Source organism: Caretta caretta, chromosome 6, assembly GCF_965140235.1.
Source record: "Caretta caretta isolate rCarCar2 chromosome 6, rCarCar1.hap1, whole genome shotgun sequence".
NCBI classification, from domain to species: Eukaryota; Metazoa; Chordata; order Testudines; family Cheloniidae; genus Caretta; species Caretta caretta.
This window is the reverse complement of record NC_134211.1, coordinates 68889213-68913726: the sequence shown is the minus strand read 5'-3', so window position 1 is coordinate 68913726 and position 24514 is coordinate 68889213. Positions and strand designations below refer to the sequence as shown.

The 24514-nt window shown below is 47.4% G+C and overlaps 2 protein-coding genes across 2 annotated transcripts in view; one reads left to right on the top strand and one right to left on the bottom strand.

The window, feature by feature from the left end:
• Nucleotides 1-7943, top strand: part of PLA2G4B (phospholipase A2 group IVB) — a 70798-nt gene extending 62855 nt beyond the window's left edge. The window contains exons 19-21 of the mRNA XM_048854802.2: nt 1915-2081; nt 4535-4721; nt 7514-7943. Of these exons, the coding sequence (XP_048710759.2) occupies nt 1915-2081; nt 4535-4721; nt 7514-7758 (599 nt within the window). The 3' untranslated portion in view covers nt 7759-7943. The remainder of the gene's footprint in view (nt 1-1914; nt 2082-4534; nt 4722-7513) is intronic.
• Nucleotides 7944-18113: 10170 nt separating this feature from the next.
• The window catches only part of SPTBN5 (spectrin beta, non-erythrocytic 5), a 145598-nt gene continuing 139197 nt past the window's right edge, over nt 18114-24514 (bottom strand). The window contains exons 67-68 of the mRNA XM_048855659.2: nt 24001-24128; nt 18114-19731 (exon numbers count right to left, since the gene is read on the bottom strand). Coding sequence (XP_048711616.2) covers nt 19586-19731; nt 24001-24128 — 274 coding nt within the window. The 3' untranslated portion in view covers nt 18114-19585. The remainder of the gene's footprint in view (nt 19732-24000; nt 24129-24514) is intronic.

Here is a 24514-nt window from a genome sequence, read left to right as displayed (position 1 = left end):
TGGAGAGGGAAGAAGAGAGCTCATGAATGGCCTCATTTTTGCTGTGGTAAATTTGTGAAATGAGACCAGGGAATTTTACACAGTGAAATAATTAATGACTCCAGTTGACTCCCTTGAGGGATTTTAATGGAAAGGATTTATTTAAAGGCTCTTTTTGAGTTTGAATATATAAGAGGGGACTCTCCCAATGAAGTGCTTGCTTTAATTCAGATTTCCAGTGAAAAGTAAGTACAGGACTTATGCTCAAATAAATTGGTTAGTCTCTAAGGTGCCACAAGTACTCCTTTTCTTTTTGTGAATACAGACTAACATGGCTGTTACTCTGAAAACTTTCAACACAGTGATATGCAGATGGGGGTTTGGGTTGGGGGTGGAATTTTAAATTAATAATATACACTGAACCAAAAGGAACTGAAATGTAAACCCCTTCCTGTTTTTGCTCTGTGAATCACCAAGTAACTTACCCTCACTTTGGATGGGCTATCACCAGCAGGAGAGTGAATTTGTGTGGGGGGGTGGAGGGTGAGAAAACCTGAATTTGTGCTGGAAATGGCCCAACCTGATGATCACTTTAGATAAGCTATTACCAGCAGGACAGTGGGGTGGGAGGAGGTATTGTTTCATATTCTCTGTGTGTATATAAAGTCTGCTGCAGTTTCCACGGTATGCATCCGATGAAGTGAGCTGTAGCTCACGAAAGCTCATGCTCAAATAAATTGGTTAGTCTCTAAGGTGCCACAAGTACTCCTTTTCTTTTTGCGAATACAGACTAACACGGCTGTTACTCTGAAACCCCTCATTAAATCAGGATCTTGAGTTCCTAGCAGCCGTGAATGTTACATTTTTACAGAATTATTTGCTAATTTTAACAGGGGATATGGAAACATAAGTTATTACTTCAGGATGCTGTCAAAGATGCATTCCAAAATGTGGAACACCTTACAGTTGTTATACATATTTTAAATCAACTCTATTGTATGATTCTATGGCAGACAGGTCAACAGAAATGAAATATACTAAAAATTACATAAAGTAGCTATGTGATCTAGCTGTTAACTCCTGCTTCTGACCAAAAACTAGTCAGAACTCCAGGGTTCTGTTCCTGGCTTTGCCATGCACTCATTTTGTGACCTTGGGCAAATCATTTAGGATCATATTCTGATATCCTTACTCATGCTGAATAGTGCCTTACTCCCAGGGAGTAAGGTAATGGCATTTACCACCAGGGAATGATAATGGGCTTGGAAGGGAGAAGCCAAGTGGACTGGACTACTGTGGAGTGATGTGCTACTCAATCTATCAGGATCTGGGCCTTATATCGCTGCATGCCTTAGTTTACCGATCTGTAAAATCCATCTAGTAATATTTGCCTACTTTTTAGGAATAGTGAGGCTTAATTAATTTTCATAAGTACGATAAGATCCTTGGATAAGAGATGCTATACATTTGAAGTATGATATTTTGTTGCTGTTAGAAACATAAGAATGCAAGAAAAGGTAACTTGCAAATATTTGGATTTGAGAATTACACTAGACAGGCTACATTCTGATTTTCAAGCAGAGAGAAGGATCTTTTGTTCTGAGATTGCAGAAACAAAAGTTGTTCAAAAGACATTCTCTCCCATGTGATATACTAAAATGGAGAATGGAGAAGAGGTAGGAAGGCAAGACAGGAGAAAACCACTCTAGATGTTATGTTGTGAAGAGCAGTATTAAAAGAAACTATTTGAGGGGTCAGATATAGACGGAATGTGACCTCAGGAGGCAATTATGAGGAGCTGAAAAGCATGTTACAACCGTATTAAAATTACTGCAAGATACCACTTAATACTATCTTGTCTTTTTGTTTTCTTATTCTTAAAAAATAGTCCATTGTTCCTAGTGATACACTGATTAAAATACAGTTATCTTTCAGACACTGTGCTGGACTTATCCCCTAACAAACTGACTCCACAGGAGAAACATCTCTGCCTAATAGATGTTGGCTATTTCATTAACACCAGTTGCCCACCGCTTCTCAAGCCTGAGAGGAATGTGGATGTCATCATCTCACTTGATTACTCAATGGGCAATATGTTCCAGGTGAGATGATTTAAATTCACTATTGCTTGTTGCACTGATGTCACCTTTCCTACAAGGCTTGCCTGCCATTTTTATTTTGTTTTTAACAGTACAGTTATAATAGGATTTGGACTCAGTAGTCCAAAGTCCACTATCACAGTGGTGCAAAAGAGGAGTAACTGCTGATGTCAGAAAATTAATACCCATGTAGGACTGTTGTAAGCAGTTGCTGAATCAGGTCCAATATCTTTTGCCACCAAACTAAACAGTGTTTAGTTAATAACCACCAAGAGGCTCCCATTATTTCCCCCTTCATGGGAGAGCAAACTAGTCAGAATGGCCAAAACACCAGTAAAAATGCACAGAAAAGGTATAATGTTCCAACAAAGCCTATCTCCAGTTTACATCAAGAGCCTCCCCTGCATGCATGGTTTCATGAAAAAATGAGATGATCTATTATGTTTTATGTTTTTAATAGGAATGTGAGGAGAATTATCCTACTTTTTCCTTCCATTTGGACAGTGAGTGGCTACATATGTATGGCACAGTCATTTCCATGTTGGATTAATGCACAGTGAACTGCTTAGAGTTACATACATAGACCGCTGGAAAATTCAGTCATTCCAGAGCACAGAAGCTCAGATAGTTAGTGTTTCTTGAAAGGAGTGTAGTAAATCTTTGCTTCACAGACTGCACTAGGTTCTAGTTCAGGGACAGGCAAACTACGGCCATGGGCCCGATCCGGCCAGCGAGCTGTTTTAAGCAGGTCTGAGAGCTCCCGCTGGGGAGCGGGGTCTGGGGCTTGCCCTGCTCCGGCTTGCCAACTGAGGCACTGGGTTGGGGGCCGCACCATGCGGCTTCTGGAAGCTGCATCATGGCCCTGCTCTGGCTCCTACGCGCTCCATTGTCCCTCTCCGGTGCTCCAATGGGAGCTGCAGGGGTGGTGCCTGTGGATGAGGCAGTGTGCAGAGCCTCCTGGCCTTGCCTCTGCATAGGAACTGGAGAAGGGACATGCCACTGCTTCTGGGAGCTGCTTGAGGTAAGCACCGCTCGAAGCCTGCACCCCCGAGCCTCTCTCCATGCCCCAACCACCTGCCCCTGCCATGATCCCCCTCCTGCTCTCCAAACCCCTCAAACCCAGCCCAGAGCACCCTCTGCATCCCAAACCTCTCATCCCCACCCCAGAGCCCGCACCCCCAGCCAGAACCTGCACCCTTTCCTGCACCCCTGCCCCAGCCCTGATCCCCTCCCACCCTCCAAAGCCTTTGGTCCCACCCCAGAGCACCCTCCTACACCCCAAACTCCTCATTCCCAGCCCCACCCCAGAGTCTGCACCCCTGACCAGAGCCCTCACCCCCTCCCAAACCCCAATCCCAATGTTGTGAGCATTCATGGCCCGCCATACAATTTCTATTCCCCCATGTGGCCCTCAGGCCAAAAAGTTTGCCCACCCCTGTTCTAGTTCATATCTGGGTGCAATTAGTGGTTGTTATTGATCTAGATGGCTTCATATAGATGGTCTTGTGTCACTTAGCGATGTCCACCCTGACCTGGGGTTTTAACCCAGCAACTAAGATCACCTAGACGTATACATCTAGAGGTTTGAGGCAGCATATTTCAGTGTGCGGGTTCTGCGATTCTGGAATTCACTGCCCATCTTAGTCTGACACATATTGAGTGTGTTGGTCCTCAGGGCCGGCTGGAAGGGGCTTTTGAATTACTCAGGATTTTACTGAGGAGGTTGTCTAAGGGAGTTTAGGGCTGGTGGAAGAATTACAATTTTTGGCAAAAAATTACCATATTTTGCTTACCTTGAATTGGCTTATGAAGAAAGATGCTTTTACTGAGTATTGTAAAGGCACCTAGAAGCAGACAGACAGGGACATTTTACTAATGGGATAAAGTACAAAGCACACACGGGGGAACATGCCAGTGCTTGATTCTCTCCAGCTACTATAACAATTCCTACCATGGATCGATAGTACAGGTGAACTTGAAACAAAAGCTTGGCATTGAACATCCCTCTCTTGACAATGGACTGAACAAAAACCTTGGCTCTGACATTTCCATACTTTTGGAAAATTCAGATGTGCCCTATGTCTAGTAGAGAATAATTGTAACCCTTTTTCTCTCTTGCCACAAGCCCCTTTCATTACTCTGTGTGGGGTTTGTTTATAAAGTATGGATGGGATTTGCAAAACACTCAGAGTTGGCCTAATTCTGCCCCCACTAAAATCTAAGCTAAAACTGCCACCAACTTCAATGGAAACAGAGTTAAGCCAGTGCTGGAAATTCCTACCCTCTGAGCTTTAATAACACGGAGGCTTTTGGTCAGGCAGCTGTATAGGGTGTTTCTATCATTCAGTATTGTGCCTCGTGTGGTTTCAGAGTAATTCAGTGTCACTTGTTACAGGAAAGCCTGAGTCTAGTCTTTTGTGAGGGTTCTAATGTGGTCATATTCTGTGTCTAACCAGCAATTAGAGATGACATACAGATACTGCAAAACGCAAGGAATCCCATTCCCCAAAATTGAGCTGAGTGAGGAAGACAAGAAGAATCCCAAGGAATGTTACGTGTTTTCAGAGGCAGAGAACTCCAGAGCTCCCATAGTGCTCCACTTCCCATTGGTGAATAACACTTTCAAGGACTACAAGGAACCTGGTAAGTTCACTGTTAACAGGAACCAATCATTTTACGACACTTTGTGTGACCAGTCTTCCCACATCTGATTTCCCATTTGTCCTGTTCACCTCTGTTATGAATTCCCAGGGCTGAGTCCCTGTTTTTTGACTGCACTCTCCAGGGACCTAACATATAACAGCAAAAGCCTCGACAGAGCCAAGTTTGAGCAGACACGTGGAGATTGATGCAGACTAGCAAACAATGTCAGAATAAATGATGCTTTGTGGCTTTTGCATGTGAAGAGTGTGGAGGGGGCTGGGTTGTAGTGGGGGATGGGATAAGAGAATTTTTGGCTGACTCAGCTAGAATTCTTCCTGGACTCTAGGGGAAGAACATATTAAAGTAGCAGCCCCCCCCCCCCCATAAATGGATACATCCACTCTGGGCCAGCTCTGCTCTCACCCTGACGCTCCCATGACCTACAGGGAAGCTAGTACCACCTTTAGCACTGCTCATTCTCTGCACCAAGATTGTGCTTAAATCTCTGTAGATATTTAGCAGCAGGCTGTTCCCTCAGAAGGTGCCTTAAGCAGCAAAGGACACTTTAAAGCGAGAAGGATTCAGTAGCTGGTACCCGGTTTTCTAAACAGCTGTGGGACACCCTGAAAAAAAGGAACAGGCAACGTTCTAGCTATGCCTGTGCAGATGGTCCAATTGTAAACACTCAGACCTTTGAAAACAATGAATTGATTTTATTCAGACTTGGAATGATTTGCCTTTCCCAGTGAGGATGCTGCACCCCTTTTGAGCTATCAAAGTGCAAAATTTCAAATCAGACCTGAAGCAAACTGGGTTTTTGAGATGAGTACACAAAGAAAAACACTCTAACAGTTAAATCGATTCTGTTCAAGCTTTGCAGAAAAATTCATTTGCTCATGGAAAACTTCTCCCCAGAAGGAACGTTTGAATAAAGTTATGAGCAACTAAAAAATAAGTGGTTAAGAAAAATGTTTCCACTGTTACTATCATTTACCATGGAACATTAATACTAGTGTTAAACACAGCATAAACAGACTGTGACTAAATCCAGTGTAGAAACTTTACAGGTTAGTAATCAACATATTAGGAAGAAGGCTGGAGCCCGACCATGGGGACAGAGAAAGCTCCACAGAGTAATGCACATTCAGGCAAAGCTGTTGAACACAGCATAACAGGTCAAACAGAGGCTTTCACAGTTCACTTAATGAAAAGCAGCTGAGAGTATGTGGAAGGAATGCGGGAGTTTAGCTTCTCAGTGCCCGAGGCCCAAACCTGTGAGTTATGAGTCATACCGGTTTGCCTCCAAAGAGTAATTTATTCATAGATCTGGACTTCAAGCTGACAGGTCAACTGTGAAAGTGTGCATTTGGGGAATGGGAGGTCTAGTGATTTCAACTTTAAAAGTGGTAATTTTCATTTCTGGCTGAGTGGGAGACACCTCAGAGAGCTTTTTATTTAATCATTTGATTTTGACTAGGTGGCCAGTTTTGAAAAATTGGCCCTTTAAAATGAAAATCCTGCATTTGCATGCTCAAAACCAGCAGTGGCATCTACAGCATAGGTGGTTGGCATAGGAAATGTGGCTCATGATGCTAGAACACTAAAAGATCCATTTGAGGCAAAGTGTTAACACATCACCAGAAATTCTACAGAGTATTATTCAATATCCCTAGCCTGGAAATCAAACTTACAGGAAAAACTGATAATCCAAGTTAGAGTGTGGAAGCCAGCTGATACTTCATGAGCACAGTGTAGGTGTCAATTTCACATGGCTCAGGTAGATATTGCAGATAACATCTCAAGTATGGCCTGTTTAGAGCCCTAGCAGAGATCGTACAGAATTAGATTGATCTGGGCAGTTTGCTTTCAGGCTGCAAATAAATTAGATTCTCTTGCAAAATGAGAGGAAGGAAGTGTAAGTCCAAACTCAAAAGCATAAATATTCACTTTCTGTAGTCCTTGGATGCAGTAAACAGGATTTCCTGATATTAAGTGCTAAATAAATAATAAAACTTACCAGGAGCATTGGCATGTTGGATACTGGCACATTTGGGGTATGGTGTTAAACTGGAGAATGAAGATGTGATACCTGATAGCTGGAGGAACACAGATTGATATGCAGAAGACTCCCCAACCCCTTCCACTCTTCCGTATGCGACTGGCTTGGACTCTGTTGATTTATTCTTTTCTGCCTCCTGTGGCATTGCATGGATTACCTGCTGGCAGAATTTGACCCATATGGCCTGAATTTCAGAGGTATCAAGCACCAGCAGCTCCCACTAATCTGAGCGGGAATTGTGTGCAAGGAAGGGGTACTTGAGAATCAGGCCGGTAGTGTTCAGAAAAGGCCTGTAGGCCTAATTCTGCACTCAGTGTGATGTCAAGCCAGAGCATTGAAGTCAATGGAATTACTTCATATTTATGCCAGTTTAACTGAGAGGGGAAAAAAATTGGCCCACTGCCTCCAATGTATTTTTGTTCCTTCTCTGCTTCTGGCAGGGGTTTGTCATCAGGTTTAAAGTCAGAGTTTGAAATGCAGACATATTCTACTTAGCTTCATCAAAAAATTTCAACACCCATTTAGGCCCGCAGGATACCCACAGAGTTAGAATCCCCATTTGACCAGTCAGAGTGCTCCATTTATGCTAGCCCTCATTTAATGACCAGTAGGACTTAACAGAAAATGTTCACTGCTATTGCTATTGAGAATGTAATGTGTGCCAGACACACATTTTCCTGTCTTTTATATTCAAGAGTCAGCTCACAATGGTGGCTTTTCTCTTCCTCTGCAGGGGTGAAGCGCAGTCCCTTGGAGATGAAGGATGGTGATATAAATTTGACCAACAGTAACTCACCATATTATTTTACAAAACTAATGTACTCTGCTGAAGACTTTGACAAACTGGTGAATCTGACCAGCTACAACATCCACAATAACAAAGACCTGATTCTACAGTCCATTCAGAGGGCTATGGAATGGAGGAGAACCAGCAAGAGGGCACGTTTACCCACCGGTTCTGAAGTTGAATCTGCCTAGGCAGTATTTCTGCATCATCTACTCACTATAGGTTACAGTGTTCTGCCAATATTTTACCGGAGGCACTGCTGATTACCTATTACATTGTATGAAGTGATACGGCAGCTGTATATTTCTCATCTTGTCCATTTCAAATTGTCTTAGCTGTAAAAAAGTTTCATTAAAAATTCCAGTTTTTGCAGCCATACCAACCTCAGGCTCTGTTCTTATAAGCTATGAGGGTGGGGCCTGGTTAGTGGTTGGTAGGAGACCTCCCAGGAAATCCCAGTGGTAGTTCAGTGAGTTACACTCGACTCTCAGTGGCTGGGTCACTACAAAAAATAATTTTCCCTCTGTTGATTTTCACCCCTATGGGCAACATTCACCCTAATTGAATTGGCCTCGTTAGCACTGACCCCCCCACCCCACTTGGTAAGGCAACTCCCATCTTTTCATATGCTGTATATTTATACCTGCCTACTTTTTTTCCACTCCCTGCATCTGATGAAGTGGGTTATAGCCCACGAAAGCTTATGCCCAAATAAATGTGTTAGTCTGTATCAGCAAAACCAACGAGGAGTCCTTGTGGCACCTTAGAGACTAACAGGGCTACCCCTCTGAAACTCTTCTCTCAGTACTGAGCTGATGCCACCCCATCCCCTCATGGTGTTGAGGGCAATGTTATCAGAGGTGCGGAGTTTGGGATGATACATTACAAACAAAAGCCCTGACCACTTGTGGTCATTAAAGGCCTGATTTTCCGAGGTACAGAGCACTTAAACTCCCACTGAAGTTAAAGGGATCCATGTGGGCTCAGCACTGGAGACCAGGCCATACAAAAGAGTTGGGGTAGCATGGCCAAATTCTAACTGGAGAATTCCAGTCTACCTACCTACATTCCCCTTGGGGTTCAGTAGAGAAATTATTCTTTCCTCCCATTTCCTCAAACAAATGGGCACAGAACTGGTGTCACATTCTACCAGATACATTTCAGTGGTGCGTGAAATAAGCTTTAGAGAGTTAGTAAAATGATTTTTCACATCCTGCTGGTGGAAACATGCTATAGTGTAAATTATTTTTATTAACTACATTGTGTGTGGTGCTTTTAAGTAATATAATGGGCCAAATTCAGCCCTGAAATAAATGGCTGTAATGGAGACATGTCTGAGTCACTTTTACTAGGCCAAGAATACATAAATTGAGATGTTCTTATTCCTTTTACAAACTGAGCTTAGGGCAAAGTTAATATAGACTTGAGTGATCAGCTATGGCATTTTTACACAGGAAATTTGTCCTTTACAAAACCATTGCCTATAAAACATCATATGCAAAGCATTTTTAATAGGTGGGATGGAAAAATAGTTAACATTTAGCCAAAATAAAAAAGGGAAAATTCTTCATGCTGCTTTGCCGAAGGAAAAACAAGGAAAATTTAGTCTGGTTTTCATTTAATTATGAATACACTGAAGAATGTGACTTAGAGCTAGGGGGACAGACTTCATAACCTTTCTGTACATTAAAAGGATGTTGTTGAAACTTTTCTGAACAGAACACAAAGCATTAAAAACCAGATCTTCAGCTGGAGCAAATCCGCATAGCTCTATAGAAGGCAAAGGAGTTACAGTGATTTACACTGGCTTAGGATCTGGTTCATCTATATCTAACGGTTTTTTTTTGAATCCATGTTCATCCTTGGTCCTCCAAGAAAAACCTACATCCTTATGTATTGTAGAATGAATTCTCCCAACGGGGAGCGGGCGAGACCTTAGGCTCAAACTGTATTTACAGGAACACACCTACTCTCATTACATATCCAGCAGCTAGAGTGGTGTTGCTTAAAGTAGTCAACTTTGGCTAATGTGGGGGCAGCTGCCAAGCCCAGCAGGATCTGGGGTCTGAGGGCTGCACCATGGGGTCCGGGGGCTACTGAACAGCTCAGTGGGATCTGGGGCTGCAGGCTGGCCACACAGGGTCTAAGATCGGGTGCTGCCAGCTAGCCCTGTGGAGTCTGGGGCTGCTGCCCAGCCTGGCAGGCCCCAGGGCTGCTGGTCAGCCCCACATGGTCCTGGACCCTGCATGTTTGTGAGCCTGTCTAGCTCAGTTGGCAGATTATCAATCTGAGGGTCCAAGTCCCTGGTTAGGTAATGACCTAGTCAACAAGAGCTTAAAAAGCTATGTCTTTGGAGTCCTCCTTAATGTTACTTTTGGCCCACAAGGGCTCAGTGAGGGGGTTCCTCCCCCTCTGGGTCGCTGGGCGCCCCCTCCATCAACTGGTCATTCTGCTCTGGCTGCCCTGCTGGCTGGAGCTCTCCCTTGGGCTACTGCTACTGTGCAGGGGGGGGCTCTGACCCCTGGAGCGCCTGACCCTACCACTACCATCCCTGGGTCTTCCCTAGCTGGCTGGCTGCTGTGTCGGAGCAAGTGGACCCCTGCTGCGGGACATCGTGGAGGGGGTTTATTCACAAACTGAGAGACATCTGTGCTCTTGGGGTGGTGGTCACTCCTGCTGCTGTTGTGGGGAGCAGTGTGGAGCCTTCCACCACGCCACTTACCACTGCAAGACCGTGAGGGGGGCTGCCACCGCCAAACCTTCCAGCACGCACCCTGATAGAGTCCAGCTGGTGGAGCCGGCCAGGAAGGCCATGGCAGTGGAGCAGGGGGATTTCCCCCCGCTTGGAGTCTGTCCCTGAGGAGGCCTCAGATGGAGCCTCCCCTCACCACAGCCCTTTGGTCACCTGTGCCCCACCTTGGCGCTGAGGCGATTGCTGCCTTGGTTGCAGATGGGGAGGACTCTGGGGCAGTGAGGGGGAGACTTCACCTCCATCTTTGAGGAGAGCGAGGCTGTGGGGGAGGACGATCTTTTGCCAGCGGGCCTCAGTCTGGGTGGCAGTTTAGTCATGCTGCCCCCCCCCTCTTTCTCCCTTGCCCCAGGCTTCTGCCCTCGTTTTTGGCCTTGGGGCGCCCTTGGGTTCATCCTCCTGCCCAGCCACAGACGGCACCCTGCTCATGACGGTCGAGGCCCTGGTGGCACCCCTTTCTGAGATGGGGCGGCCACCTCCCCTCCCAGTGGGGGGGCCCTGCCGCTGATGCCACCATGCCTGACGCTGTGGTTGAGGGTGCTGAGCTTGTTGACGCACCCAGGCCCGGTGTCGGTGAGGGCCCCCTTCCCGTCCCTACCCCTTCAGCCCCTGAATCTGGTCAAGAGGTGCTGCACCCCAGTGGCATGCCTGCCGGGGATCCCACTCCCACCTTTGCCTCCATTCCTGGTGCTGACCCCAGCCCTGCTCCAGCCCCCGGGGATGCGTTGCCCACCTCCTTCCCCTCCGCTCCCCATATTGCTGCTGCTCTTGGGGTTGTTTCATTTCCCCTGTCCTCGGCCAACCCTCAGGGGGCGGTTTTCATGTCCCTCATCCCTGACCCTCTAGGGGCTGCTACTCTTCCCTCTGCTGCCCTCTCCCTCGCCAGAGACTGATGGACACTGTGCTGCGGGACAACCTGCACCACTTCCTAGGGGAAAGCCGTGTCTTTGAGGGTAAGGTGAAGTTTGCTCTCCAGTGCTAGGGGGGACTTCCATCTCATCCTCCAGGCTGTGACGGCTGTTTTGCAGGAGGGAAGGGGGACTGTGAGGTGGGACATGGTGGCCTACTGGTGGGCCTGCAACTTCCAGCTGGCTTTTGGAGTCAGGCACGGGTTATTGCGAGGCTTGCTGGGGGCCGCCGCCACCCCTTCCCATGAGGGTCCTCCCCATTCCTCATTATGAAACCGACCATCTTTGCCACCTGGAACACCCGGGGCTGGCGGGTGGGTCTCCTCAGGAACCAGATGCTTTCCGTGCTTTGGGACAGGGGGTACTCTGTGATTTTCCTGTAGGAGACCCACACGGCTCCGGCTGCTGAGGGTAGCTGGTGACTGGAGTGTGGGGACAGGGTGTACTTTAGTTACCTCAGCACCCATTTGGCTGGGGTGGCCATCCTGTTCTCCCCCCGACCTACGGCCAGAGGTGCTGGGGATTGCCGAGGTCTTGGCGGGTCACCTGCTGCATGTCCGGGCCTGTGTGGAGGAGCTGAAGTTGAATTTAGTCAACGTCTACACCTGACTGCAGGCCTGGAGTAGGTGCATTTTTATCAGCAAGCATCTGCCTTCCTCTGCACTTTGGATCCTCGCAAGAGCCTGGTCCTGGCCAGGGATTTTAATACCACCCTTGAGGACCAGGATCGCTCAGGGCCCAAGAGCAGCCAGGCTGCTGCAGGTGTCCTCAGGGAGATCATTGACCATTACTCCCTGGTGGATGTCTGGCACGACCACCACCCGGACAACAATACCACCTTCACCTATGTCCGGGTAGAGAGTGATGGGTCATGCCACTCCCGCTTGGACCACATTTATTTATTACGTTTATTACATTTATTACATTTATTGCCGTTCAGCTAGCCCCATTCTCGGATCACCACTTGGTGACCGTGACAGTCTATCTCAGCTTGGAGAAGCTGGGGCCGGCCTATTGGCACTTTAATAATAGCTTGCTGGAGGATGTGGGCTTTGCAGTGTCCTTCTGGGAGTTCTGGCTGGCCTGGCGGGGGCAGCAGCATGCCTTTCCCTCCGCATGGTGGTGGTGAGATGTGGGGAAGGTGGCAGAGGATGGCACCCCTCTCACAGATCCAGAGGAGATGCATGGAAGGGCCAGAGCCTTCTACGCCAGCCTCTTCTCCCTGGATTCCACCAACTCTGTTTCCTGCAGGGTGCTCTGGGACGCACTCCTGACAGTCAGCACAGTCAACCTGGATCAGCTGGAGCTGCCTCTCGCTTTGGCCGAGGTCTCGGAAGCCCTCCGTCTCATGCCCACCAATAAATCTCTGGGCATGGACGGGCTGACCGTGGAGTTCTACCGTGTGTTCTGGAACGTCCTTGGCCCTGACCTCATCACTCTCTGGCCCAAGTCCTTGGAGAGCGGGGTCCGCCCTCTGTTGTGCAAGCAAACTGTGCTCGCATTGCTACCCAAGAGGGGGGACCTCTGCGACCTTTGGAACTGGTGTCCTGTCTCGCTCCTCAGCACAGACTACAAAGTTGTAGTGAAGGTCATCTTGCTGCGGCTGGGGTCCGTGCTGATGGATGTGGTCCATCCTGACCAGACCTACACTGTCCCGGGACACACCATCTTTGATAACTTGTATTTGGTCTGGGACCTCCTGGAGCTCAGGTGTAGGGATGGTCTGTCGTTCACCCTCCTGTCCCTGGACCAGGAGAAGGCATTAGACCTGCTGAACCAGGGGTATCTCCTGGGCATTCGGCTTCAGGCCCCCGTTTGTGGGTTTTCTCCTGGTGCTGTACACCTCCGTGGAGTGTTTGGTCAGGCTCAACTGTACCCTGACCGAGCTGGTCAGCTTCGGGTGGGAGGGGTGTGTCAAAGGTGTTGGGCCAGCTGTATACTCTGGCGATAGAGCCCTTCCTCTGTCTCCTCCGCTGGAGGTTGACGGGGGTTGGTGCTCTGGGAGCCAGAGTTGCGGCTTGGCCTGTCAGCCATACGCCGATGACGTGCTTCTCGTGGTCCAGGAGCAGGGCGACCTACTTGATGGCTGCCTCTGCCTGGGTCAACTGGATCAAGAGCTCTGGCCTGATGGTAGGGGCAGGATGGCACATGAGCTCCCTCCCACCCACGCTTCAAGCCATTCGGTGGAGTGCAGGTCCACTGCTCTACGTAGGCGTTTACCTTTCTGCCATGCATCCTTCTGCGCCAGAGAACTGGCAGGATTTGGAGACCAGAGCGGCTGCGGAGATGGACAGCAGTCCTCCGGTGCCTCTCCCTGTGTGGGAGGGCACTGGTACTGAACCATCTAGTCTTGTCCATTCTCTGGCACTGGCTCATCACCCTGAGCCCAGTCCCGGGGATCCTGGCCCAGCTTCACAGGGTAGCTCTGGAGTTCTTCTGGCTGGGACTGCACTGGGTCTCTGCAGGAGTCCTGAGTCTTCCCCTGGAGGAGGGAGCACAGGACCTGATCTGCCTCCACAGCCAGGACCATGTCTTCAGCCTCCAGGCAGTGCAGAGACTCTTTTATGATTCAGGTAGTCCAGCATGGAGGACGCTGGCACTCACTTTCCTCCACCGCCGCCAAGGGCTCTGATACGACTGGCAGCTCTTTTTTCTTCACCCGAGGGGGTCTTCTGCGAGATCTCTCTGAGCTGCCAACCTTCTGCCAGGACCTCCTCCAAACATGGAAGCTGTTCTCGGCGACCAGGTCTGTTGTGGCCACCAAGGGGATGGACCTCCTCGTGGAGCTCCTGCTAGACAACCCCTACCTTCGTGTGCAGGTGGCAGAGTCCCTCTCGGTGTCCTGGTGGTTGGTCCTGGCAGAAACCACCAGAATCGGAGAACTCGGTGGATTCCCAAGCACTTGGTCGGCGCATGGAGCTTGCCATGCTCCTGACCCCCCTGCGCATGCTCCAAGAGGTGGGGGCAGCCTTGTCATCTGCCTCTTGGGTTTTCCTTGAGCGGGTACTGCGAGAGGGTGCACCCCGCCCACCTCACACTCCAAGCCCTACGGGTCTTTTAATTGGGCCCCGGTCCTGTGAGCCCTCCTGGCCCGCTCCCTTCCAAAATTCGAGCCTGCTGCATGCCCTCCAGCCAGGTTGCTTCCGAACCACACCAAGGAAACTACTCTACATGCTCATGCGCCACTTGTTTCACTTCCTCACCCTCATGTCCCACCCTGATACCAAATGGCAGGACTGTCTACCACCTGCGGAGGGTGAGCAACCCTGGTGGGCCAGCCTCTATTCCACCCATGTCCCATGGCCTGCCAGGGATATCTGTTGGCGACTCCTCCATGGAGCCGTGAGCACGGGCCTGTACCTGGCGTGGTTCACCCCCATCCCCGACGCCTGCCCCGATTGTGGCGTGAGGGAGAACCTGGCACACGCTTATCTCGAATGCACCAGGTTGTAGCCCCTATTCTGGCTCCTCCAGAATCTTCTGCTGAGGTTCTGGCTGCACTTTTCCCCACGCCTGTTTATATTTGCACACCCTGTCCGTGGCCCCACCAAGTCGTGAGACCTCCTTGTCAACCACCTCCTGGCCCTGGCCAAAGTGGCCATCTTCAACACCAGGAGAAGGATGTTAGTCAAGGGGTTGCTCTGCGACTGTGGGGCCTATTTCCGGTCCTCCCTGGTCTAACGCATCCAGGCAGAGTTCCTCTGCGTGGCGTCTGCTGGCTCCCTAGACAGCTTTGAGGAGCAGTGGGTGCTGTCCAGGTTTCTCTGCTCAGTGTCCCACTCTGGATTCCTAGTTTTGAACCTGTGACCTTCATTCTGTTATTCATTAGTTGTCCCACATTTTCAGTTGGTTCCCAGGTCCAGTGGTCCCTCCCGCAAGGCTGGGGGAGGGGCTTTTAGACATGGGTGGGCTTGTGCCCGCCCACCTCCCAGGATCTCCAATAAGGCCCTGGACCGTGCGAAGCTGGCTGGCCTCATGGGGTTGAGGTTCGGGCTGCTGCCCTGCCCTGCAGGATCCAGGGTCCGGGATTGGGTGATGCCAGCTGGCCAGCACCGCAGAGTCCGGGGTCGGTGTCAGGGTTGCTGCCCGGCCCCACAGGGTCTAGGGCTGCTGTCCAGCCTCTCAGGGTTAGGGTTGTCAACTTTCTACTCATACAAAACTGAACACCCTTGCCCCACCCCTTCTCCAAGGCCCTGCCACCTATTTCCTCCATCCCACCTCCCTCTGTCACCATCACTCACTTGCTCATCTTCACTGGGCTGGCTCAGAGGTTCAGGGTACAGAGGAGGGAATGAGGGTTTTAGGATGCAGGAGGGTGCTCCAGACTAGGACCTAGAGGTTCAGAGGGCAGCGGGAATTGGGGCATGAGAGGGGGGAGGGCTCAGGGGTGCAGGCCCCAGGCGGTGCTTACCTCAAGCAGCTCCCAAAAGCAGTGGCATGTTCCCCCTCCAGCTCCTACATGGAGGTTCAGCCAGGGTGCTCTGCACACTGTCACATCCTCAGGCGCCACCGCCATAGCTCCCATTGGCTATGGTTCCCAGCCAATGGGACCTGTGGGGCAGCACTTGGGGTGGGGGCAGCATGCAGAGCCCCCTGGCTGCCACTACAACAGATAGGGGACATGCCAGCTGCTTCCGGGGAGCTGCACGGTGCTAGCAGGGAGCATGCCAGCCTCACTGCATGGTCTGCCAACCGGACAGTCAATGACCTGGTCAGGGGTGCTGACCAGAGCCACCACGATCCCTTTTCGACCTGGTGTTCCGGTTGAAAACGGGACACCTGGTCACCCTACTCAGGGTCTGTGGTCAGGATCTGCTGCCCAGCCCAGCGGGGTCCAGGGCTCCCAGCTGGCCCCGCAGGGTCCAGGAACTGCACCATGGGATAGGGGTCAGGGCTGCCGGTGGGCCCCGCAAGGTCCGGGGCTGCAGGCTGGCTCCCTGGGATCTGGGGTTCTGGGATGCCAGCCAGGCCCATGGGGTCCAGGGCTGCCACACGGCCCCACAGGACTGCCACCCAGCTGCCCTGCCACCTGGCCCCACATAGCGGGGTCCAGGGGCCGTGCAGCCTGCCCCCCACCCAGGGCTTCCCTTCATGGAAGGTTCTGTGGACGTGAGGTGCTGGGTATATGGGTCCATGGGGGCTTTGTGGGGTGGGGGGTGCGCCGTGGTTCCCAACCTGCTGCCCAGGTAACATATTGATAAATAGGTTGAGACCCACTGATGTATGGAGCTGTGCACTTAAGATGCTTTACATCACCATGTGCACTAGCACGAATAATAATAATTCAAACCTTAGCAGAATAGGAACTAAAATAAGTCACTAGCCAACCCCCGCCTGCTGACCCCCTTGAAGTGAGAGTGTGGACAACATGTCAAAGCTGTGTATCCATGTTGTCCATGTAAACATGGCTCACAATCTGTTTGCACATCTGCATGGCCCAGTGAGCTGTCTCATAGAATCATAGAATCATAGAATATAAGGGTTGGAAGGGACCCCAGAAGGTCATCTAGTCCAACCCCCTGCTCGAAGCAGGACCAATTCCCAGTTAAATCACCCCAGCCAGGGCTTTGTCAAGCCTGACCTTAAAAACCTCTAAGGAAGGAGATTCTACCACCTCCCTAGGTAACGCATTCCAGTGTTTCACCACCCTCTTAGTGAAAAAGTTTTTCCTAATATCCAATCTAAACCTCCCCCACTGCAGCTTGAGACCATTACTCCTCGTTCTGTCATCTGATACCATTGAGAACAGTCTAGAGCCATCCTCTTTGGAACCCCCTTTCAGGTAGTTGAAAGCAGCTATCAAATCCCCCCTCATTCTTCTCTTCTGCAGGCTAAACAATCCCAGCTCCCTCAGCCTCTCCTCATAACTCATGTGTTCCAGACCCCTAATCATTTTTGTTGCCCTTCGCTGGACTCTCTCCAATTTATCCACATCCTTCTTGAAGTGTGGGGCCCAAAACTGGACACAGTACTCCAGATGAGGCCTCACCAATGTCGAATAGAGGGGAACGATCACGTCCCTCGATCTGCTCGCTATGCCCCTACTTATACATCCCAAAATGCCATTGGCCTTCTTGGCAACAAGGGCACACTGCTGACTCATATCCAGCTTCTCGTCCACTGTCACCCCTAGGTCCTTTTCCGCAGAACTGCTGCCTAGCCATTCGGTCCCTAGTCTGTAGCTGTGCATTGGGTTCTTCCGTCCTAAGTGCAGGACCCTGCACTTATCCTTATTGAACCTCATCAGATTTCTTTTGGCCCAATCCTCCAATTTGTCTAGGTCCTTCTGTATCCTATCCCTCCCCTCCAGCGTATCTACCACTCCTCCCAGTCTCATTTGGATCCAGGTCCTCAGAGGTAAAGGATGCTGCACACGCACTTAGAGCTGCTCCTATTCCTCCTCCCCTCAAAGATGAATGGACAGGGAGAGGCCAGGAATAGGTAGAATTTTGGTTCTCCGCCCCTCACCCCATGCCATTTGCCATACTTTTTATTTTAAGCCACTGATTGGGAAAAATATTAGTACTTTTTACCTGCTAAATAAGAGTCTTTTGAAGTGAAGAAGTGAATAAAGTGCAATGGCCTAGAGAAAAACTTCATGCATAAACAAACATTGAACAGCATTTTGTTCTACTTTGTGTCTACTTATATTTGTTATGAGCACTCTCTAAAGGATTTGTTATAATACCCGATTTTAAGAACGGGAAGGAATGAAATTCTGTATCGCAACTGGCATTGAAGTGTAAGAAAAGTGAAAAATGTATTTTTACTTCAGTCTTTTCCAGTGGGCTAGCAGTCAAAAGCACAAAACAGGTTCCTGAACAAGGCTATTAAGAATTCAGACAACTGAAAGATGTCATAATTTTACCACTGGGTGACTTTATTTAAATAGAAGCGGGAAAAAATATTTTGATTACAACTTTTTACTAGCGACTGAACAAGAAATTCAAAATGAATTGATTAAAAAATCTGAGGTTTCATTAGAACACCGTTTGCAGTTATTAACAATTAAAGGAAGACAGAATTTCCATTAATTTCCTTTGCTAGATTGACCCAAGTTTTGTATCTGTATTTTATCATTAAAGCTCATTTGAGCATGGGTGCTGATAAATTTGAAGTATTAGCATATTACCATATAGCTGCAGTAATAGTTTACCAGATGACATTCAGATTTTCCTTACGATATGCTCCCTTTCCTGGGCTTTCATCCCACGGTGGTAGTTGCCATATAAAAACCTAAGACAGCTTGATTCCATCGTTATACATTATTTGCTTGTTGCAAAGGGTGAACGCATCTCCCCTAAAATTGCCTCAGAAATTGCCATCTAAACACAGCTTCTAAAGTTTTTAACTTTATCTGATTATTTGGCTAGCATCACACACAAGTGTACATCATTTTAGGAAAGTCATTCATTTTAGTTCCACAGTTACTTATGTTTCATTCAAATCTGGTGCCCCCCTCCCTTTTATTATTGAAAATTATTTGCAAAATAAAGAATCCTGAAACTAAGGGTATAGACAGAGCTGTAGACACTAAATTGAATCCCACAGCATTTTGAGGTTCTTGAATGAATTGATTTTGGCAGTTGATGGGGAACTCTGCAAGAATCTAGCAACACCTGAAAGTTTAATATGAGTAGGAAATATTCCTCTCTCTCTTTTCATAGTGACAGCTAAAAGCATTGCAGAAATGATTCTTGTCACTTCATGGAATGATTCCATGTTCTTACACTTCTGTACTGTGATTCCACAGAGTGCCACTCACAACAGTAATGGCAAGCTGTGTGCATTTAAGCTGTCACAACTGTACACAATGGTATCAACGGCACCTTTCTTTTAGAACTTAGAGGTAAAATAAGACATTGGGTGGATACATCGTGCAGGGTGGGGGTGTGTGTGAATACAGTAGTGGTTCATCTATGGAAATTTGGGATCAAAGTGCAGCTTATGCAATAAGTGGATATGAATTAGTCGTATCTCATCTTGGTCCCTGGTAGACATTAGTCATCATCACACAATTTGTCATGATGGGTGGGGATAAGGAGTATACCAGACATTAGCCAGCACTATTATTTCCTCACATTCATGAGCATCAAAGTAATTCAATTTAAACAAAAGCCTTCTGTAGGCCTGGGAGAACCAGGTACACTGATCCACCCAAGTTCAATTTGTTAAAACAGTGACAGTTCTATTCTTTTCCAAGTGCTGGGTCTATTCCCGATGCTTGAGCATTCCCTTCTCCCATACACATTTCACTTGCTCACCGTCCATCTGGACTCCAAGGCAATAGGGTGCTATGAAGGGGAACAGTCTGATTCATCCAGAAAACTGAAGAGTGTGCGCTCTCTTGTGCTGCGGCTCTTACTTTTTGGAAAAAAGCTTTTGAAAGACATTCTTATCTTTCTTGGGTTTCTCCTTCCTGCCCTCAATCGCTAGATCTTCTTTCATCTGGGTCAGTGGATTTGCTAAGCGCTTGGTCTGCACACTCTGATCCTCAGCCTTGGCTCCTGAAAAAGAATTAGTGATGTTTTCATTTTCTTGAGATAGGAAACACCGGAATATGGGCTCACCCTCAGATGTGCATGTCAAGGAGGCTCTCTCTAGGCCTCCCTACAGCAGGCTAACCCAAGCCATTTCATAGCAGTAGCATCCAGACCTTAATTCTCAATTGCCATAGTCCTCCTTCTCTGCTATGGATTGGTAGAAGCTACGGTGATGTAACTTTGAATTCCAGAGGGCCCTGGGAGGGGGAGGTAATGCTAGCATGGTACACATACCACTACCCAAAAGTCTAGCGTCCTCTTCATGGATGCTTCACAGTGAAAGATGCCATAGGTAAAACTCTTGCTTGGACAATGGCTTGTGCCATTAGCCCAAGAAGCAGCATATTTAACTTTTAGTCTCAGTCCTGGAAAGGATAAAGCTTTCCCACTGCCCTCTGGTAAAAAGAGCTGGCGTCTCATGATATGGTTGCAGGCTTTTTATGGTATAGCTTTAGTATCAGGTAGCCGCTTTTCTGGGTGCACTGTGGAGCACGTGGAAGAAAAGCTAATAATTCGTGTGTGTCTGACACACTTCTCAGCTGTAGAAATGTAAGAACCGCGAGAAAGACCAACAAACAGTGCAGTGAGACCTTGAAAGGACTTCGTACAGACACTGTTGCTGGAGGTGCCTTTTCCAGCTCCCATCATCCCGCAAGGACTCCCAGCATGTTTCCTAGTCAATCTAGGGTCTCACCAGGATGATGTGAATGTCGAATAACCCCAGCTTCGTAAACTCTCCCAGGGGAGATTTCTGGCACCTGGATTTCCTTTCTGAGCTCCCTGCTCTCAGTGTTTACAATGATAGTTTGAGACACTACTAAAACAAAAGACTCTCGAGGCAGAAGTTTGCTATATGTAAGCTTTCTGTGTAATCTGCGTCAGAGAGCAGAGATGGTAAGGAGCTAGGAAACAAAAAGCTAGTTTTGATATGTTGTAAACGAAAGCTCATGCTCAAATAAATTGGTTAGTCTCTAAGGTGCCACAAGTACTCCTTTTCTTATTGGGAACACTGCAACTCTTGCTGATAATGACAATTGCATGAGTCTAGCTGCAGGGACTACATGGCAAATTTTAACTAGGTTACCTCTTTAACAATCAGGGTCTAGATACTCCAGTGTGAGAACAGGTTTAAACCCCCAAAATAAACAGTAAAATCAATTGATTGCATGCAATGGTGGTGTATTATAAATATAACAAGCACAGCCCTTTCTAAACTCAATCATTATGAGATATGTATACAGGCTATGACTGTGAATTTATGTGTTTGTATATATAGAAAACTACACTGCAACTTTAGCTCCACTTCAAAGCAGGGCAGTGAGCAGTCAGGAAGGTAGGAACACCTCCCAAAGTGTCTACATGAAACCAGCTTCAAGTAACTATCCATTTTCCAGCCCAGGAAGGGACACCAGAGGCCCATTAAAGTGAATGGAAAGACATAGAGACAACTTGAGACTGAAAAGAAAACCCCAGTCTTTGGAAAACAAGAAAGACGGTGGGTTTTCCCACTTTGAGTATCTAAAGTGACTGAAGGGAAAAAAACAGGAACCCGTTTTAAAATGGAAAGGGTTGAACTGAAGACCACCCAGAACTTGGGGGACAGTCTTGAGGTGGGAGGCTGTCTGTGAATGCTGGATCCCTCCTATAGCTTGGGAAATCATTTTAAGGCAGTAAGTAACTCTTATTAGAAAAGAGATTTTATTTAATATGCATGTGCGAAGCGTGAGGTTGCTTCTTCATGTTTATTTTCTGTGTAACTTGCCTATATGTTCTTTCCCTTACCATTTCATCCTTGAATCTGTGCTTTTTCTATTAAATAAACTTTTTGTTTATTTTTACCTCAGGCAGGTCTCCAGTGTGCAAACCATCTGGAATGTGTGGGCGAAAGTGAGCGGATTCCAGGGGGCTGGTTTCTCTGCTTTGGGAGTGACAAACTAGAGGGGAAAAGATAGCGTGTCTGGTAGTTGAGAACTCGGGGAGGACTTATTTGGGGAGACTCAGGACTGGAAGTGTCATTGGTGTCACCCTGCAAAGAGTAACTAGGCTGGTGAGAGCCAGGGTGAGACCTTATGCTTGTGGGTGTCCAGTGGTGTCAGGGAAATGAACCATACCTGCACAGCACAGAGGCCCCCTAGGTTACAGGACAGGCAGTGGCAGAACCCCTTACTGGTCTGATGTTACATCATCTTCTTCCCGACTGACTTTTGCTATACTGATTGAAACTACTCTTTTATTTAACAAGCAGGACTGTTTCTACTGCAGATACCCCTTGTCTCAAGCCCTGTTGATCAGTCCCTACAAGACTATTTGCAGCAGGATGTTACTCATTCACAATTGCATCCTGTTATGCACTCGTTTAGTGCCAGCAACAGTCCTCATTTCCTTCCCCACCTTGTTAATTACCTTGCGCTGTCTGGCTCAGAGTTCCCATCATACTTCTGTAGTGAGTGTGTGTGTGTTGGAGGTGTTAGATGGTGTGCTCAGTGAGAGAGTCACTGGGTCTTATTCCATGGAGAGCATAGAAGAGGCATCAGGAATGAGCTATTTAATGACCATATGCTAGGGAGGACAACATCCAGAAATCAGTGTGTCATGCTGTTCACTTTCAGTCATGAATCTGTAGCTAGGCATTTCCAATGAACACTCCTCTATGCGAATATGCATGACTGCTCCATGGGTGTTCAGATGGGTTGCCCACAGTTCACACCTGACCACCCAATCCCATTCATTTGGCAGAGCGGACTAGGTGTTCAGATAAACACTGAAAAACACGTGGCATTTGTGTGTCCAAACCGATACTGAAGAAGAAGAAAAAAAGAATAAATGGACAGAATAAACCCTTTTTACATCTTCCTGATGGATTCCCCTGTTCTCTTCCTCATTCACCAAACAGGTCAACCCTACTTACTGGCATGATAAAATACGATCTTACATTTAGATAACACCTTTCCTCCAGAAGGATCCCACAGCACCTCACTAACATTTCAGCTGTTATCTTTGAAGTGGAAAATAGCAGCTGCTTTTAAACAGTTCACAGTAACACTACACAACCTTAATTTGATCCCTGATGTGTACGCATTATGATACACTATTTAATTACACAATCACATACTTATTTTTTTGCCACTGGACCCTTGCCTCATTTGGTGCCCAGGATGGATGGTGCTCAGATAATGAACACCTATTCGATATTTTGTTTTCTCTTTGTTCAGTGTGTGCCCCCAGGTATTTTATACTACACCCTATTCAAACTCTGCTCTGGACACAGAATCATCATTTTTCTCATCGGCTTTTCTGTGAGGCTCATCACTACAGTATCTGAGTGCCTCGTAAACATTAACATTACCAGACACAAACATGATAGAATTTATTTTCACAACAGCCCTCAGAGGTGAGGGATTATCATTCCCATTTTTACAGATGGGAAACTGAGGCACAGAGCCACTATAGTCAAACATGAGCACTGTCCACCGAATGAAGCAGGATTCCTGTGGAAAAAATAGTATGCCATCATGTAATTAAAGGCTGTCATGATGCATACGCACCAGACAGCTGAATTAAGGTTGCACATGAGACCTTAATTGTGGCATTTCCTAATTTTTGAGTATTTGACACTGAAAGCCTCACCTTCGTTTCACATAGATTTGTGTGTGTTTAATCTAGCTATAGATTCATAGATATTTCGGTCAGAAGGGACCATTACAATCATCTAGTCTGACATCCTGCACAACGCAGGCTACAGAATTTCACCCACCCACTCCTGCGAAAAACCTCTCACCTATGTCTGAGCTATTGAAGTCCTCAAATCGTGGTTTAAAGACCTCAAGGAGCAGAGAATCCTCCAGCAAGTGACCCATGCCCCATGCTACAGAGGAAGGCGAAAAACCTCAGATATTTCATGAGAGAGTGAGAGAGAGCCTGAGAGCAAGCACCCTGTATTTCATAATCCTAATAAAGAGAAAACTACTGTAGGAGTGAAACCAGAAGACATGCAGATCTACGGCACGTGAAGTATAATGATTAACTAAAATAAGCTCCTGGGGAAAATGATTTAGTCAAAATGGATCAGTAAATTTTCAGAGAAAGTGAAAAAGCACAGGATTAAGACATAGCAGGGAAGGGTGTGGTATATATTGGGTGATACAGCAATTTCCTCTTTCTACATTTTGAAACATGTTTTCTCAATCTCAGAACTGTGCTTCTCACACAGATCAAGGCAGAGTTTCTTATTACCCATACCTGCAGGGTTCTGGGCACAGGTGGAGGTTGGTGTCTTCATAATCTCATGTGTGTCTCCCTCTGATTCCCTGGGAATGTTTTCAGATTCTTTCTCTTGTCTCACTTTGAAGGAAGGAGCTCTCCTGTCAACAAATAGCACCACAGAAACTCAGTGACATTTCAGACATGAATTAAATCAGTAAGTAAAAGTAAGTATTTGGAAACAATTCAGTCATGAAACCATTTCAAAAGCAAAATAGCCACTGGACAGAAAAGATGTGTTGTATATACATATGTGCATTAATATAGCCAGTCTGCAATATAGAATAGGAGTAACTTTGCAAAATGCACCTACCCACTCACCTCTGGTGAATTACTTTATTTGAAGGACAAATAAAATATCAGTAATTATTTTATCATCATTCATCACAACGGTATAATGGGGGTAAACAGATTTTGTGACTGAGCTGGAAATATTCTTGACAATTTCGCAAGTCTGATACTAGGTTTGTGCTACGTCTTTTGGTCA